The sequence below is a fragment of the Dasypus novemcinctus genome, chromosome 9, assembly GCF_030445035.2.
Source record: "Dasypus novemcinctus isolate mDasNov1 chromosome 9, mDasNov1.1.hap2, whole genome shotgun sequence".
Classification (NCBI taxonomy): domain Eukaryota; kingdom Metazoa; phylum Chordata; class Mammalia; order Cingulata; family Dasypodidae; genus Dasypus; species Dasypus novemcinctus.
This window is the reverse complement of record NC_080681.1, coordinates 119,085,002-119,103,316: the sequence shown is the minus strand read 5'-3', so window position 1 is coordinate 119,103,316 and position 18,315 is coordinate 119,085,002. Positions and strand designations below refer to the sequence as shown.

Genomic DNA, 18,315 nt, shown 5'->3' with positions numbered 1-18,315 from the left:
TCTTAAAGGCAGCTTACAAAAGAATAACAATTAGACTGGCAGCTAATTTTGTTCTTATCAAAATCCAAAACAGAAGACAGTAGGTGACTAAAAGAAAATAACTGTCAACGTAAAACTGCATACCCAGCTAAACTCTCCTTGAAGAACAAAGGTGAAATAGAGACATTTTTCAGCTAAACAAAAGTTGAAAGAGCTTTTACCAAAATACTTGTAATCAAAGGAACTTTTGAATCATGTTCTTCAGGAAAATTAACTCAGAAGGAGAAATGATGAATAAAGAGATTCTTAATTTCTTGAAAGGAGTTCTAAGAAAACCTCATCAGGATAAAATGATGATGATGATGATGATAATGATGATGTCTGAATTGTAGGGCTATAAGAAAGGATAGAACTGAAGTACCAAATAATGGTAGCATGTCAGTTGGGGTGGGGGGCAGCAGCAGAATAAATGTTTTCAATACCTCTTACTACCCAGGAGATAGCATTAAGATATTGATCAACCTGGATTTTGTTCATTTCAATGTTCACAGTAAGTTTTCACGGGTGACCATTAAAGCAGAGGTTCTAGAACTTCACTGTGCATCAGAATCACCTTGAGAGCTAGTTAAAACCCAGACTTTCTGATTCCAGAGATCAGGAGGTGGGTCCCTAGAAACTGCATTTATAAGAAGTTCCCAGGCACTGCCCTGCCGCTCCAGGCACTACCCTGGAGAACAAAGGCATTAGTGCATAGAAATGGATGCTTAACTTCCAGACCAACAAAGGGGGGGGGAGGGGAATGCAATGAGGAAACAAAAAAAACCAATCTTCCATTTGGACCAGTGCTGTCCAATAGATATATAATACAATTTACAGGAGTAACCTTAGATTCCTAGTAGCCATATTAAAAAGTAAAAAGAAACAGGTGAATTAATTTTAATAGTTTATTTTACCCAAATCCAAACTAAAATCATTTTGACATGTAATCAATATTAAAATTTTACTGAGAATTGTGTCACTCCCTCTTTTTTTTGGTACTCATCTTCAAAATCCAGCATGAAATTCTATACTTACAGCACCTCTCAGGACTGACAGGCCACATGTCAAGTGCTCAGAAGCTACATGGGGTCTGTAGCAGTTTGACATAGTTATGAATTCCAAAAATAGATAATGGATTATGTTTGTAAACTGGTCTGAATCTGGGCATGATTAAGTTATGATTAGGGCTTTGATTGGGCCACATCATTAGGGGTTTGGGGGGAAGGGGACTCACAGATAAAAAGCATGGCAAAGGACAGAGTTGAGGGTTTCTGATGTTGGAGTTTAATGCTGAAGTCTTAAGCTGCAGCCCCAGAAAGCATGCAAAGGAAAGAAAAGCAAGCCCCAGAAAGAGAGGACCTGAGCCAGGAGAAGAACTCAGAGGAGTAGAGATGGCTCCTTAGACATGGCAGAAACCCTGGGGAGAGAGACAGAGCCATTCACCTGATAGTTTACAGCTGACCTTGTGCAGAAAAGAGAGTTGCTGAGCCCAGAGGAACCCAGGAAGCCTGAACCCTCATAGATGTTGGCAGCCATCTTGCTCCAACATGTGAAAATAGATTTTGGTGAGGGAAATAACTTATGCTTTATGGCCTGGTATCCGTAAGCTCCTACCCCAAATAAATACCCTTTATAAAAACCAACCAATTTCTGGTAGTTTGCATCAGCACCCCTTTGGCTGACTAATTCAGAATTTGGTACCTAGGAATAGGGAAGTGCTTTTGCAATTACCAAAATGCTGGAATGGTTCTATAAATGGGTAAGGGGTATTTTTTTGGTAGGAATTGTGAGATGCTTGGAAGAGACTGTTGATAGCAATATGGATGCTAAAGAGACTTTTTATGATGCCTCAGAAGTAAATGATGACACTATTACTGGAAAGCAGAAGAAAGGCGATCCGTGTTTTAAAGTTGCAGAGAACTTAGCAAGATTAACTCCTGGTATTTTATGGAAGGCAGATTTTGAAAATGGTGAGCCTGGGCATTTAGCTGAAGAAATTTTCCAAAGTAAACCCAGAGAATGCAGCTTGGCTTCTACTTGCAGCTTATAGCAAAATGCTAGATGAGAGAGATATACTAAGGACTGAACTGTGGGGCACAAAGAAAACAGAAACTGATTCTGGAAATTCCAAGTCTCTGGAAATCAAGCTCCCAGAACTCGTCAAGACCTTCAGTGGGCTTTCATTGGAGCCCCTGGTTGCAGCCTGCCTGCGGAATCTGGACTTGTGCATCCCCATGGCCATGTGAGAGACTCTTATAAAATCACATACTATTGACAGATACCTCTTATTGATTCTGTTTCGTTAGAGAACCCTGACTAATACAGGGTCCCAGCTGCCATACTGGACAGATATGAGTCTGTAGAGGCCAGAGAACCCCCTTGGACCACCGGTGCCAGGCACTAGGCTGAGTACTTTGCAGATACCATCTTATTTAGTCATCACACCAACCTGATTGGGAATTCTCATCATCCCCATTTTACAGATGGGGAAACTGAGGCTTGGAAAATTTAAAACACTTCCCCAAGATTGTAGGCTGGCAAGCAGCAGAGCTGGGATTCAAACCCAGAACTCCTATATTCCAAGGCCAACCTCAGAACTGGTAGACCAAGGGCCAGCATACTTTCTCTGTAACAGAAGGTGGTAAATATTGTAGGTTTTGTGGTCCAGGCTCTTTGCAGCTACTCAGCTTTGCCACTGTAGTGTGAAAGCAGCCATTGACAATATGTAACCCCTGGGCATGGCTGTTCCCAGAACATTTTGTTCACCATAAAAGGCAGAAAGCAGGATTCGGACCCCGGGCTGTAATTCATCAACCTCTGTCCCAGGCTAATACCTCGGCTGCTGCTGTAGGTCCATGGGGGGCCCCTCAGTTGCTAATATTCCATGGTGTGTGCTGGGACGGGTAGGTGTAAACAGGCACCACAAACCAGGCGGCTGGAAACAGAAAACGAATCGTTTCCAGTCCTGGAGGCCAGAAGTGTGAAATCTCGGTGCCTGCAGGACCACGCCCTCTGCAAAGGCTCAAGGGCAGAGTCCTTCTTTGACTCTTCAGTCTGTTGCACTCCTTGGCTTTTCGCGGCACCACGCCAATCTCTGCACCCATCGTTGACCGGCCTTGTCCCCTATGCCGACCCCGGTGGCCACGTTTTCCCATCCTTAGGACACCCATCACGTTGAGGCAGGGCCCACCCTACTCCAATTTGCCTCGTCTTAACTGATCCCATCTTCAAAGACCCTATTTCCAAATAAAGTCCCAGTCTGGAGACTGGGGATTAGGGGATTGGGGGGACATAATTTGCCTTAGTTTGCCAGGGCTGCTCCGACAAGTGCCACTCAGCAGGTTGGCTTAACCCCAGGAGCTGTCGGCTCGTGGTTTCGGAAGCCACAAGTCCAAAATGGAGGCGTCGGCGAGCCGCGGCCTCCCCCTGGCGTCCGTAGCCAAGTGGCCGGGTCGCCACGGATTGTGGGCTTCCTGGGCTCGCGCCTCGCTCCCGTCCCACGGCCGCCGCTCTCTCCTTGCGTCTGCTCCTCCGGTTTCCGCTGGCTGCTGGTTCCGCTGGCTTCCGGTTTCCGCTGGCTTCCGGTTCCGCTGGCTGCCGGGTTCCGCTGGCTTCCGGCTTCTTCCCCGGCTTTCTCTGAATGGGCCCGAATTTCCTCCCTTACTAAGGCCTTCTACCTGGATTAAGACCCACCCCTCGCTAATTTAACATCTAAAAGGGCCCTGTTTACACACAGCTCACACCCCCAGCAAGGCGGGTCAGGGCTTGACGGCGCCTTCGGCTGGGGTCGGGGTTCGGGCCCCCACAGAGCTCCAGCCCTCACAGCGGGAGCTGCAGAAGCTCTCCCGCCCGCTCCCCGCAGTTCTCCCGCGCTCCCAAGGCTCTGAGGTGGCCCCTCTCGGCGGCACCTCCTCCGATTCGGCGGGCCCGGCGGACCCCTGACTCCCCAGTTCTCTGCTGCGCAGCCGGCTATAAACATGAGTTATTCTCACTTTCAGGGCTGAGAAGAGGGGAAATAAAAAGCCAGGATTGATGGGATCTCAGACATAAAACCTGGCAGGGTAAATGCCTGCATTTGGGAAATTGTCTTTAATTAACAGTTTATCACCCCAAAGAGGGGCCCCACCCCACCCCCCATCCTTGGATGGCCTCATCTTGCAGTTCAGTCCTGGGGGCTGGGGGAGGGGGGGGGCGGAATGGTGAACAGCTCTCTTCTCTCAGAAAGGAAGATGTGTGGCTAGCGCGGTTGAACCCAGCCTGGCCTTGCTGTTCCCAGAGCCTGCGCCCCATAAATAACGAAATGTAAAGCCAGCGCCCCTGCGCCTGCCAGGCCTGGTCGCTGCGGGAGGCCGCGCGCGCGCGCACACGCACCGGAGCTGGCTTTCTTCTGTCCGTCTGTCCACTTCCCTGCCACTCCCTCCCCACCCCCACTTGCTTCCTTCCTTCCTCCCCCCTCTCCTTCCTCCTGTTTACCTCTGGGTCCTGGTGGTCTCTGTGCTGTGACATTACTTCTCTCCTGAAGGCCTTCTCTTTAGCACGCGCGCTCGCTCTCTGACTCCTGCTGCCGTAATTTCGGGAGACACAGCCCAAGGCTGCAAACCACCCCCAGCCCTCCCCCTCGGCACAGACCACCTGGGCCAGGTGGAGTCCAGCTGGGACGGCGAGTCCCGTGGACTGGGCTGGACAGCCAGAGAGAGGAGCCAGGACCCAGACACGCTTTATCCCAGAACGCTGGGGACCCGGCAACTACCCCTAAATTCTAGGTGTGGCCAAAAAACCCTCCCAAGCCCCCAGGGAGGGGAGTCTTATTCCCAGAATAGCAGCCACCCTTGACCAATCACCTTGAAGGCTGCAGGCCTCTTTCCTAACGGTCACATCCACCTTGCAGGTGAACTTTTATTCTAATACACCTTCTTTTAACTCACTAACAATGTGTTAATATGGACTACATGTTGGCATGGTAATATTAGGTTGGACAAGAATACATTCTTAAAAGTAATTTTACCTTTTCTTTTCACTTTTTTAAACATGGTTTCCAGAGGATTTTCTTTTTTTATTGTGGAAAAATAGATGTAACATAAAATTCACCATCTTAGCCATTTTTAAGTGTAGAATTCAGTAGAATTAATTACACTCCCTATGTTGTACAATCTCACCATGATCTATTTCCCAAATTTGTCATCAGCCCAAGCAGGGGCTCTGTACCCATTAAGCAAGAGCTCTTTCCTTCCCCTAGCCCCTCATAACTTCTCCTCTTTTTGCCTATTCTAGACACTGCACATAAATGGAATCATACAATATTTGTCCTAGGGGTCTGCTTTATTTTGCTCACACGGTGTTTTCAAGGTTCGTCCATGTGGTACCATGGATCAGTACTTCGTTCTTTTTTACAGCTAATATTCCGTTGTGTGGCTGTGCCACATTTTGCTTATCCCTTCATCTGTTGTTGGCTACTTGGGGTGATTCCACCTTTGGGCTATTGTGAATAATGTCTGACGCCCATTTTACAGACAGGGAAATTGAGGCTTTGAGAGGTAAAGAAATTTGCCCAAAGCCAAAATCTGTCCCATTCCAAGGCCCAACCTCTTCCCACAGGCCTGGTCCAAATGGACAGCGTGGGTAACCAGATTCAGCCAGGGGTCACCTCCTCTTTGGGGGCAGGCGGTCAAGCCCTATAGGACTGGGAGTCCTGGGCCTGACTGGAAAGGCTTCCCTGCAAGCCAAGCCCATGGGGCAGCCAGGAAGGGACTGGGAGCCCCGAGGCGGGTGCAGGGGGCAGCGGCTGCGCTCCCACACTCCCGGGTACTGCGACATCACACGTGCCCAGGCCGTGGCCTGCACAGAGCTATGTGCCCACTTGCCATTTCCCCAAGGGAGAAAGAGGCCTTCGACCCCAGGCTAGGAAGTACAATCATGCTCTCAGCACCCTCCAGCCGTGCCGCCTCCCGGTGTGGCTAGCCCCTCCAGTGACGCCCATAGTCACGGAGTCCCCACTGCAGCCAGGGAGAAGTCAGGCAGCAGAGAGCAGCATTATCCATCTTCACAGGTGTGGAAACTGAGGCACGAGGCGTGCCCACCCAGGGTGAGGCCTGCTGCCCGGAGCCCTGCTAGCTGGGGACGTGTCTTCCAGGGGAGGTGGCTCTGGGCTCCAAAGAGCTTGTCTCTGCAGTCAGAGTCCCAGGGAATGTGGCACTAGGAGCAACAGACGCAGGCATCGTCACCAAGCTGATGCCGCCATATTCAAAAGTCATCCGAAGAGTTTGAACTGGAAGAAGGGAAGAAGTTGGGGGAAGGAGTTTTGTAACTTGAAAAAGGAAGGTTTCTGGACTATTTTTCAATTTCAAAAATAATATAGTCAGTACAGAAAAGTTGGGAAACAAAATATACACAAATACACACGTGTACACTTCTACACACATGCACACACACAATTAAACACAATCTGTTTGCAGAGATAAAGACATAACATTTATCCATCTAGTATTATATAACATATCCATGGTATGTGCACTTTTTACTCTCTTTTTTCACTTGGCAATAGCTTGTGAACATTTTCCCATGACAAAATATTCTCCTGACAGATGTTTTATGAACTGCATATAGTCCAACAGATTAATGGACCACAATTCGTTCAAATAACCACCCATCAATAACCATCATGCCACTTCCTATTTTGTTATCTTTTCCATTTTTTTCATTATAACAATTATAGATGTTGATTAAGGAAATTTAATAATACACAAAGGTAGAACAAGGAGAAAATAAGCTGCTTCTTCCCAGCACCCAAATTCAGTAACTATAAGCCCTTAAATGGACTCCATACCCGATGTGCCCTGCGTGGCCTGTTTGCGTTGTTGGGGGGAGGTTTCTATGTCATCATAATGATTCTGTAATATACGATTTATAGACAGGCCTACGTTTGGTGGCTGTTGTTTTAATGTATCTTTTTTTTTTTCATTTCAGGCTAATGTTTAAATATTTGCCATTTCTCGTGGTATTGAATTTGTTTCTTTTGTGAGGACCCTATTTTAGAGAAAGATATTCTTTTCCCTTCTCAATTTAGGCTGTGTAACCTGAACAGTATTTTTTGAGGCGTTAACACAGCCTACCATAGATGGAAAACCAGGGTCAGAAAATTCTGGTGGATAGAGGTTTCGTGTTTGCGTTTTGTTGGTGTGTGTGTTCTGTGTGGGGGGCATTCTGCAAACAGGCTTGAGAGTGACAGGCAATGAAGCCGGGCTCCAATTATCCTCAGAAAACAAATCACTTCGTTGTCCAAAAGACGACAGCCACGGCCTTGTTCCCAATAGTGAGAAATGGAAACGAGCCCGTGTCCCTCAGGAAGGGAGTAGAGCCTGGGCAGCCTTCGGAAGGACACCTAGGTGGTCAAAAGACACCACAGAGCTCTGTTTAAGGTGGAAAGCCGCCCTCCGTGTTAGAAGCGGATAAAGCGCGTTGCAGAACAGTGTGCGCTGTGTAAGTGTGCGGGTCTGTGTGTCTGTCAGAGTGGGTGTGTGTGTATCTCAAAGAACGTTTAACTAAATACTAACAGCTGCTATCTCTGAGGGGAGTGGCGTTTTGGGTGATTTTCACTTTCTGTTTTATTTTTATTTCTCTGTGGATTAATCTTTTTTTTTTTTAAAGGAGGAATGAATTACAAATGGTGGAGGGGTGCAAAACAACGCCAATAAAAGTCATTCTGAGGTAGGAAAGAGGAAACCTTTGCCCTGCTCCCCCACCCAGCAGGGCCCGGGCTTGTGTGTTGCAGACTCGGACAGCCAGTGCAGCCCCACGCGGCAGAGCCTGAGCCTGTCGGAGGGCGAGGAGCAGCTGGACCGGCTGCAGCAGGTGGAGCTGGTCAGGACCACGCCCATGTCGCACTGGAAGGCCGGCACCGTGCAGGCCTGGCTGGAGGTGGTCATGGCCATGCCCATGTACGTCAAGGCCTGCGCCGAGAACGTCAAGAGCGGGAAGGTGAGGCCCCGCCCCCGCGCTGCCGCCCCGGAGGCGGGCCTGCTCCCTCCCGCCCACCCCCGGGGGCTCGGGGAGGGGGAGTCGAGAGGCCAGCCAACCCGGGTGCAGGGCCAGGGGCCGCTTCGCCCTTCGGAGTCTCAGCTTTCTCATCTTTAAATTGGGAACAGGGAGGCGGGATCGAGGAGAGGGTGCTTCGGGCCCCGGGGGAGCCCCGCCCCACCTCGTGGTGGCAGAAACGCGGCCAGTACCCGCTGGCGCCGTCTCCCGCCCCCGCCCCCGCCCCCGCCCGGCGCTCAGTCCCCGCCTTCCCCGGGAGCAGGTGCTGCTGAGCCTGAGCGACGAGGACCTGGAGCTGGGCCTGGGCGTGTGCAGCTCCCTGCACCGGCGCAAGCTGCGGCTGGCCATCGAGGACTACCGCGAGGCCGAGGCGGGCGGCAGGTGAGCCGGCGCCCCCGCCCCCCGCCGGGCGGGGCCCCAGGACCAGGGAGAGGCCCCCCGAGGCCTCCGCCTCACACAGGCCAGCTGAGCCAGGTGGGGGGGGGCCACAGAAGGGTCCCGGGATGCGGCTGGCCCGGCCCCCCCCCCCAATCTGGGCCAGGCCTGTGCGCAGACAGAAGGACACAGGGAAGAAGCTGGGGCCCAAATGCCCTAGGACGCCCCAGTGCGGAAGTCAGGAGAGCCGCAGGCACCGCAGGGACTCTTCCACCTCAGCGGGGCCCCCTGAGAGCTGAGCCAAAACGCCTGCTCCACCTCCCGCCATTCCAGGGTGAGGAAGGACAGCCCAAGGCAGCGAGACGCAGAAGGGGGCAGGGAAGATGAAATGGGCGCAGAAGCGCTTGTGGCAACCTCTCCCACAAGCGGAGTGGGCTGGGGGCGTCTCTGGCCAGCGGCACCTGGGAATGGCCAGGAACGCCCTCCCCCGGGGGGTGTCATCCCCAGAGCCTGCCCTGCCCCACCGCGCACACACCCACCCCGTGCCCACCTCCTGCCGGCCTCTCTCTTGACTTTCGTGAGCCAGAACTTGTTGGGGGGCCCCTTGTTCACCAAACAACTCCAGGGAAATGGGAAAGAAGTGACACCCCACCCCTCCCTCTAGGAGTGGGGGGGGAAACAGCTTTGTAAATCTGACACTTTCTGTTTTGCATAATTACCTCCTTCACTGGTTTCCCCATCATTTTTGTGCAGTTAATTAATCAAACCTGGTGGTGTGTGCTATTATTTGCAGAACCAGCTTTGTGGATTAAGAAAAAAAGAGGAATGGGGTAGGGTTTGGAAGCAGGAAAACCAAATCTGTGCGTCAGGGATCCCAGCGTGGCAGGGGAGAATAAGACGAGCCCGGACACTTAGGGAGCAGCTGAAAGCCGGCAGAGCAGGCCCGTGCCTCAGCAAGCCAGGGCCTGCCGTGCTCGGGAAGGGGGGGAGTGGAGTGGGGGTGCAGCAAGACAGAGCTCACACACACACACGCACACACCCGCTGGGCTTCCCTCCGGAGGGCCCCGCAAGCACCGCACACTCATCGCGCACCTCTTATCGTAACCAGTTCTTCCCTCCCAAGCCCCCCCACACCCTCTCTGTCTAGCCACCCAGGCTGGAAACCCCTCCAGGCCCCTCACCCCACGCCGGTCGGGTCGGGAAGTACTGCCTGTGTTCACTGGACAGGGTGGGCTGCCGGCTTCTCCTCTCAAAACTGCAAAGAGTAGGGGGCACTTCTCCCCCAAACCTGGCTGACCCCGAGACCTCCAGGAAAGCAGATTTGATGGTGTCTCACGAGGAGGAGATTCAAAAGAGCAGCTGGTTTTGAGCGGGTTTGGAAAAGTCACAAGAGCTCTAAGCACTTTTTCCAAGGATGGTGGCGCCCCGACATTGGACCACGGCTTCCTGGAGGCGACAGGGCCTTAGCTTGAGGGTTCCACTCCCCGTGTACATCTGGCCTCTCTAACTTGTGAGGTGGCCTCGTCCTTTCTGGGACTCAGTTTCTCCTCCTGTAAAGTGAAGGGGTGTATATTAGGACAGCAGTTCTTAATCTTTGGGGGGGGGGATCACGTCCACTTTGAGTTTTAAATAAAACCCCTTTTGACACTTTCACCAGAATAAATGTACAAAACTTCACAATTTTGCGTTCTGGGACACTTGGGCCCACCCATGGAGCTTTTTGGGATCCAAAGACACCAGGGTCAGAGCCCATGCCCCAGGCCAACCATGACCTCCTGGGTGGCCTTTGGTGAAATCGGCGACGCTACTGCTATTATTTACAGAACACTCAGATCACCCCAGAGCCTGAGCTAGAGGTTTCACGTCCTCTAACTCTTCTAGTCCTTACAGCTCCACGGACCAAGCATGAGTCTCCCCATTTTACAGATGAGGAAAGTGAGGCATGGAAGTGCAAGCCTGCAGAGCTACGGCTGACAAAGCCAGGATGTTGACCCAACAAAATCTAAATTCGGGACCCATTCTTAGATTTTGAGATCTAATCTGGCCCCAGTTTAGAGAGGGGACAAAGTTTGTAAAGTGTCTGAGTTACTTTGAAAGTCGTGCCATTCAGAGTAACTCATGACTTGGGCTCTTCCCAGAGCTCAGACGGACAGCTGGGGAAGTGCTGCCAAGCTCAGGCCCCCCGGGGACCGCTCTATTGAAAAGAGGATGGAGGAGAGGCCGGGCGCAGCGGGGCAGTGCTGCTCATAAACGGGCCTCTCCCAGGCAGGTTACGCGAGGGGCCCCTCACTGCCCTCCACCCAAACCTCGGGGCACCGCTGATTGGCTGAGCAAACGCTTTCTCCAAGCGGGCCAGGAGGTTCTGGGCTCCATCACTCACAACCCTGGGCCTCCAGCGTCTGCCTTAGGGGCCGTGACTGCTGACGCCTGCCAGGGCGAGGGAGCAGTGAGGGCCACGGCCTGGGAAGGGTCCCTCTGAAACGACGAGGATGGAGCGGCCCTAGAGCGGCTGGGACATTTCTTCCCTAGAAGGGAGCTTGTCTTGGGCCAGAAGAACTCATCCAGGGCCACCACCGGGTGAACTATGGAGGATGCCCTGCTCCATCATTCGTTCATTCGGCTGTAAAACAATTGCCTGTTGCATCAGCTCTGATCCAGCTGGGCTTCCGGGCATCTGGATAAGCCACACCCAACCGGCCTCCGGGGGAGAAGGTCTCGTGAGGCCCAGCTGGCCAAAGGAGCAGCGGCTAGCCACAGCATGACAGATGCAGGGACAGGGCTCCCTGCAGGCTGTGGGCACAGAGCAGGGCCCCTGGCCCCACACGAGGGTTCTGGAAGCCTTCCAGGGAGCGGCTACCTCAGCAGAGTCTTTTTTTTTTTTAGCATTGAAATCTTTTATTTATTTTTTTAAAGTTTAATGTGTTTTTTTAAACTGTACATTTTTGAAGATACATAGACCACAAAAAATGTTACATTAAAAAATATAAGAGGTTCCCATTAACCCCACCCCCCACCCCTCCTCTCCATCAACACCTCTTTCATTATTGTGGCACGTTCATTGCATTCGGTGAATATATTTTGGAGCAGAGTCTTGTAGGAGCTTCCCAGGTGAAAAGGGTAGGCAGGTGGGGTGGAGAAGAGGCCTGGAGACAAGGAGGCTCTGGCCCTGGGGACAGGCCCCAGTGGCTCTGGGTGGGCCGAGTGGCTGGGGGCACGCCTCCCTCCCAGCTCCACTCACGGGCGCCTGTGGGCCTTAGACGCAAGCTCCCTGCCAGCCCGGCCCTGTCCTGAGGGAGCTTATCTGCTAGTGGAGGGGAGGACAGAGGCAAATGAATAGAGTTTTAAACATGTAATGTGATTATGCTTTGAAGGAAAGAGAGAGCAGCAGGCTGGGGAGAGCAGGTTTAGAGGTGGAGTGAGGCAGGACCTCTGCCAGCTGAGAGCTGAGACCTGAGACCTGAGAGAGGAGCTGGAGGGAGCCACAAGGTAGGGCTGGAAGGAGACAGGCCAGGGAGCCAGGGAGAGCCAGGCGGGCTCGGTGCATTCTGGGAAGCACCTGCGCGGGGCGGGTGGTGCAAGGGCCCAAGCAGGAGGTACCTCAGAGGCCACTAAAAGGACGGGAGTGACACGATCTGATTTATGTTTCAGAGACCATCTGGCGGCGGATTATGGATTAGAACTGGGCGAGGGTGGGGACGCGCCCGCGGTGGCCATCTGGAGGCAGTTGCAGAAATCCGTGCGGCGTCGGGAGGGCAGGGGTTCAAGCCGGGGAAAGAAGAGGAGAGGCTGCGGAATGCACTGGTAGCTGAACCTACCGGGCCGGCGGATGGATGGGATGGGGTGGGGGAGGGAGAGGAAGGCCCCTGAGGACTCAGGTTTCAGGTGGGGTCTGGGTGGGTGGGAGGGGTGGGGAAGGGATTCATCTGGAAGCCGCTGAATTGAGAGATGCCTGGTGCAGCCACGAAGGCAGGGAAGGGAGATGGGGGTTTGTGGGTGATATCGCCGAGAGCAGGGAGCAGAGCACGGGGGGAAGAAAGGAAGGGCTTCCTCAGGCAGATGTGTCGGTCTCCGGCCAGCAGCTCAGACTGCACAGGAGGATGCTCAGTAGGTGTTTGTAGAAGGAAGGAAGGACGAAAGCTGCCTGGGGTCAGGAGGGTGGCACGAGCAGCTCACGCTGGCTGCCGTCTCAGGGAAGGGAGACAGGCTAGAAGGCATGACCCGAGGACAGATGTTGGCATCCGGTGAGCATGGAGGCAGGAAAGGAGGAGGCTGGGTGTCCGGGTGTGTGGCTTGGGTGACCTGCAGGGCCATTCCCAGAGGAGGTTGCTGGAGAGGCAGCCTCCCCCCCTTCTCACAGCCTCCATTCCCCCGGGGGCTGGGAACAGGTGAGGGGGTGCTGCTTCTACCTGGAGAGCAGGACGGCATCACTCTGCCAGCCTGCCACTTCCTCTTTCACTTAATGATCCCTTTGTGGTCCCCTGCGGCTCCCACTTAGACAAAGCAGCTCCCCTACCTGGCTGCGCCTCCAAAAGTCCCTGGGCAGGTGGGAAGCAGGCGCCCCTCATTCCTTCTGTGAGGCTGCCACCATGTGGCGAATGGCAGAATTGCAGCTGGTGGGCCACCCTGGCCATGAGCATCCTCCGGGGGCTGACAGGCATTTTTCACACTTTCAACCGCTTGGAAAGTACCTGTTGCACACCCATTACATATGGCACTGGGATACGTTCTGTGTGCATCACATAAAGGTCCAAAATACAGCGGTGAGGTGGGAAGAGACAAGGCTTGGAAAAAGCAAATCGTCGACTCCCAAACGTGCCTGCAATGCGACACTGAGCCACGTCTCAGCCTTGTGGTCTGTAGAGCGAGGGGAGCGGCGCCAGCCTCACGCAGAGCTTCTGAGGTCGACATGAGCAAGTGGCCCGAGAGCGATTACCGTCACTTCTAGTGATGTTCTCCAAATAGGGAAGCTGAACCACGGCGTGTGTGTGTGTGTGTGTGTGTGTGTGTGTGAGCCCAGGAGGGGTGTGCCAGCCAAGCGAGCTGGGCCAAGGTGTGCTGGGTTTGGGAATTCTGTTGCAGCCCTGTGGAAGTGGGGGGTCAGGGGCAGGGGGTCCCCAGAGGTGCCGCTTCCTGCTGCCTCTGCCCCTCTGCTCCGTCACTGTCCCTTGCACTTTTGAATGGAGGTGGCCTCACTCTCTTCTGCCCCTGTTTGTTGCTCTGCTGATCCTTCTCCGCTGTTCCGGTCTCCCTCTGTGCCTCCGTCTGCCTGCCTGTGTCTTCTCTACCTCTCCCCGTCTCCGCTCTTTCTCTTTCCTCCCCTCTCCCTCTCTTTCACTCCACCTCTGCTCCTCTCTTCTCTGGTTTTCTTGGCCTCTCCATCGCTCTCCTTCTCCCTGCCTCTGCCCATCCCTGGCCCCATCTCCCAGGCCCCTGGGTTTCTTCGCTTGCCCCAGCCACGCCTCTCTCTGGCTGTGTCTCCCCACACCAGCCTGTCCAAAGCCGCCGACCTGGACCATCACTGGGTGGCCAAGGCCTGGCTGAACGACATCGGCCTGTCCCAGTACTCCCAGGCCTTCCAAAACCACCTGGTAGACGGGCGGATGCTGAACTCCCTGATGAAGCGGGACCTGGAGAAGCACCTGAACGTGTCGAAAAAGTTCCACCAGGTCAGCATCCTGCTGGGGATCGAGCTGCTGTACCAAGTGAACTTCAGCAGGGAGGTGAGGACCGGCCGCCCTGCCCCTGCGGCACCCACTATCCATTCATCTGTCCATCTCTCCCTCCATCCCCCCAAAACTCGCTTCTTGGGCCTGGGCCAGGCCCTGTGACCTGGGCAAGAAGACGGCTGTGCTCGCCGCCTATCCAGGAGAGCCACAGAGAAGCAGTGGTGACAGCCCCCCAGTGGGGAGCCCCAGGGCTTTGCGAAAACCCAGAAAAGAGGCCTTCCCAGGATTAGCAGCAGCTGCACCGCGGCCTCGGGGAGGGGCAGTGACCCAGCAGAGGCAGCTGCACGGAGATCAGCAGAGGGGCTGAGGTCTGGGTGGTGGGGGTCTTGGGTTCGAGGGGGGAGGTCGTGGAAGGCGATGCTGAGAAGACAGACACGGGCCCGTGGACCGTGTCAAGGAGGTGGCCGCCGAGTGCCCGATGATGCCGAGCTCGGCCCAGCTGGGGAGCGCAGGGCGCCTGCGTTGGCACCCCCCCAGGGCCTACCCCGCACACATCCCCAGAGTCCCCGAGGGAGGGGTGCAGGGCCTTGGGTAGAAGGAGGGGCCACGACATGGCCCCTGGCCTCTGGGAGCCCCAGGCTGGCCAAGGAGACAGATGTGAAAGCAGATCGTGGCAGAACCGTGTGGAAAAGGGCACGGCCGTGGCCACTCCTGCCCAGCGCACAGTGGAAAAGTCTGTAGGGCAGGGGCCTGATGCAGGGCGGGAGCCTGGTGCAGGGCAGGGACCTGGTTGGCGCAGGGAGGGGGCCTGGTGTGGGGGAACGGGCCTGGCGCAGGGAGGGGGCCTGGTGCGGGGCGGGGGCTTGGTGCAGGCCAGGGGCCTGGTGCAGGGCGGGGGCCTGGCGTGGGGGAACGGGCCTGGTGCAGGGCAGGGGCCTGGTACAGGCCAGGGGCCTGGTGGAGGGCGGGGGCCTGGCGTGGGGGAACGGGCCTGGCGCAGGGAGGGGGCCTGGTGCGGGGTTGGGGCCTGGTGCGGGGCGGGGGCCTGGCGCAGAGCGGGGGCCTGGTGCAGGCAGGGGGGAACTGGCGCAGGCAGGGGCCTGGCGCAGAGCAGGGGCCTGGTGCAGCGTCTGTCCACCTCAGACCCCGAGTGCACCACAGGGAGGGCTGCAGGCTGATGCCAGGTGACATCCCCCACCCCCAGAGGCTGGGCAGCCTCCGGGAAACCCGCCCTCGTGGGTCCTCTCAACACAGCCATTGAGCACCTCCTCCGTGCCAGGCCAGCTGGGGGCAGGGGATGCCATGGGCACGGGGAGACGGCGCGAGGGGATCCCACCCTCCCAGACACGGGCGTCCGCCTCCAGGCCCCCTCTGCCCCAGGGAGCGGTGGCTTCTCTGCTTTTCCCAGGATAAAGAGCCAGCCACGGAGTGACGTGGCCAGAGCGGACGCCTCTAGCGCTGGCTCCCTGAGGAACCTGCCCGCACCAGCCACCCTCATTCCGCACGTGGCCTCAGTGTGCTCTCTTGTCCCCCCGACTTACCCACCATCTCCCCTCCAGGCCCTCCAGGAGCGCCGAGCCCGCTGCGAGACGCAGAACGTTGACCCCGTGGTCTGGACCAACCAGCGGGTGCTCAAGTGGGTGCGGGACATTGACCTGAAGGTGAGGGCTGACGGCGGGCTGTGCAAAGCACGTGCAAGTGTGTGCGCGAACCAGCGTCCTCCTCTGTGCGGACTGTGGGGCGCCGTCGCCCAGGCCTGGCGAGCACACCCTGCCTCCTGGCCCCGCGCAGCAGGAGCCCGAGGAACGATGCCCTTCCCAGGGTGGGGTGGTGGCGCTGAGCCATCTTCATCCCCGCAAGCACCTGCGGGGTTGAGAGCCAGGCCCATCTTTTCATTCAACAAATATTTGGGGGCTGCCTGCTGGGACTGGGGATGTGCCCCTGACTAGTTTTGGTCCCTGCCCTCCTGGCCCAAAAAAGTGAGTAGGAATGGGGGTTCCTCCTCAGAATTAGATTAATTGGCCCTTAGGCATATCCCCCTCAGATATGGTGGCCCTCTCAGCCTCACCAGGTGGTCCTTTCTGGCTCACTGGGTGGTCCTCTGTGGCTCACTGGGGGGTCCTCTCCGCCTCACCGGGTGGCCCTCTCTGGCTCACCGGGTGGTCCTCTCGGGCACACCAGGTGGCCCTCTCAGGCTAACAGGGAAACCCTCTCGTACAACAAGGCTGTGCCTCTGTTCTCAGGAGTACGCAGACAACCTGACCAACAGTGGCGTCCATGGTGCCGTGCTGGTGCTGGAACCCACGTTCAACGCTGAGGCCATGGCCACAGCCCTGGGCATCCCTAGCGGGAAGCACATACTTCGGAGACACCTGGCAGAAGAGATGAGTGCCATCTTCCCCCCAGCCAAGTGAGTGTTGGCTGTTGGAGTGCTGGATCAAGCACGCGGCTTGGGAAGCAAATTATCCCGGCTTTCCATCCTGGCTCTATCACGTGCTATATCTCCTTTGTTCCTTGCAACAAAGTGGACCCCTTTTACAGGTCAGAAAACTGAGGCCCAGAGAAGCAAGTGCTTTAGCCTGAAGGTCATAAGATAGAAAGAGGTAGAGGAGCAGTCAGAGCCTGAATAAAGTGAGTGGTTGAATCTGAAACACAGGGGCATTTGGAGAAGGGAGCGTGAGCAGCCTGTGTGAGGCAAAGCCAGTAAGGGTGGGCTTTGAGACGGGGAGGATTTGCATTGGCGTCAAAGGTTGAGGTGGCCATTGCAGGCAGGAATCATGTGGAGACCAAGGTTCAAAGCCAGGGGTGGGTGTATTAATGGTATTTATGGGCCAGGTGTGCAGACCATGTCAACCCATCACCCCACCTGAGAAGTTATCACAGAGTGAGCCACCCGGAGGATCAACAAGGCCTCCTTGTTTAATTCTCTTCTTAAAATGGCTGCATTTAGGGTTACATGACCATTTATTAATACGTACTTGCTGTGTGCGTTATCTAATTTCATCCTCCTGACATTGCCAAGAGATCAGTATTACAATCCCACCTTTATAGATGGAGAAGTTTTGGGAAACGGACTTTGGCCCAGTGGTTAGGGCATCTGTCTACCATATGGGAGGTCCGCGGTTCAAGCCCTGGGCCTCCTTGACCCGTGTGGAGCTGGCCATGCGCAGTGCTGATGTGCGCAAGGAGTGCCGTGCCACGCAAGGGTGTCCCCCGCGTGGGGGAGCCCCACGCGCAAGGAGTGCGCCCGTGAGGAGAGCCGCCCAGCGTGAAAAGAAAGAGCAGCCTGCCCAGAAATGGTGCCGCCCACACTTCCCGTGCCGCTGACGACAACAGAAGCGGACAAAGAAACAAGACGCAGCAAATAGACACCAAGAACAGACAACCAGGGGAGGGGGGGAAATTAAATAAATAAATAAATCTTTAAAAAAAAAAAAAAATAGATGGAGAAGTTTGTTCAAAGAGGCCGAGGCATATGACCTAGTTCACACAGCCAGGAAGAGGCAGAACCCAGGTTTGTCCTTTTTTATATTAACATAATGTCTTACATTGACTGAGTTTTGTATGTTGAGTCAACTTTGCATTCCTGGGATCTCACTTGGTCATGGTATATAAACCCGTTTATATGTTACTGGATTAGGTTTCCTAGTATTTTGTTGAGAATTTTTGTGCTTATATTTATAACCTGTAGTTTTCTTTTCTTGTGATGTCTTTGTCTGGTTTTGGCAGTAGAGTAATATTGACCTCATAGAATGAGTTAGGAAGTGCTGTCCTATTTTGGGGGAGAGATGTGAAGGATTCATACTAATTCTTCTTCGAACATTTGGTAGAATTCACCAGTGAAGCTTTCTGATCCTGAGCTTTCCTTCGTGGGAAGTTCTTTGATTACTAATCCAATCTCTTTGCTTGTTATAATCTATTCAGATTTCCTACTTCTCGAGTCATTTTTGGTAATTTTCATATTTCTAGAAAGTTTTCCATTTAATCAAAGTTAGCTAATTTTGTTGATACACAGTCGTTCATAGTAATCCTTTATAATTTCTTTTCTTCTATAAGGTAGGTAGTACTAGCCTGTCTTTCATTTCTGCTTTTGGTAATTTGAGTCTTTGTTCTTCGTGTGTCTGTGTGTGATCTTTCTTTTTCTTTATTAGACAAGTTTGGGTTTATAGAACAATCATGCATAAAATACAGGATTACCATACAATGCCCCATCATGAACAACTTG

General features: G+C 54.2%; 1 protein-coding gene across 3 annotated transcripts in view; it reads left to right on the top strand.

Annotated features, from left to right (window-relative positions):
* Window positions 1–18,315, top strand: part of KAZN (kazrin, periplakin interacting protein) — a 1,179,259-nt gene that overhangs the window by 1,128,953 nt on the left and 31,991 nt on the right. For all 3 annotated transcript variants that reach the window (XM_058304354.1, XM_058304355.1, XM_058304356.1), the window contains 5 exons: window positions 7,787–7,992; window positions 8,312–8,430; window positions 13,913–14,144; window positions 15,650–15,751; window positions 16,334–16,500. In XM_058304354.1, coding sequence (XP_058160337.1) covers window positions 7,787–7,992; window positions 8,312–8,430; window positions 13,913–14,144; window positions 15,650–15,751; window positions 16,334–16,500 — 826 coding nt within the window. The remainder of the gene's footprint in view (window positions 1–7,786; window positions 7,993–8,311; window positions 8,431–13,912; window positions 14,145–15,649; window positions 15,752–16,333; window positions 16,501–18,315) is intronic.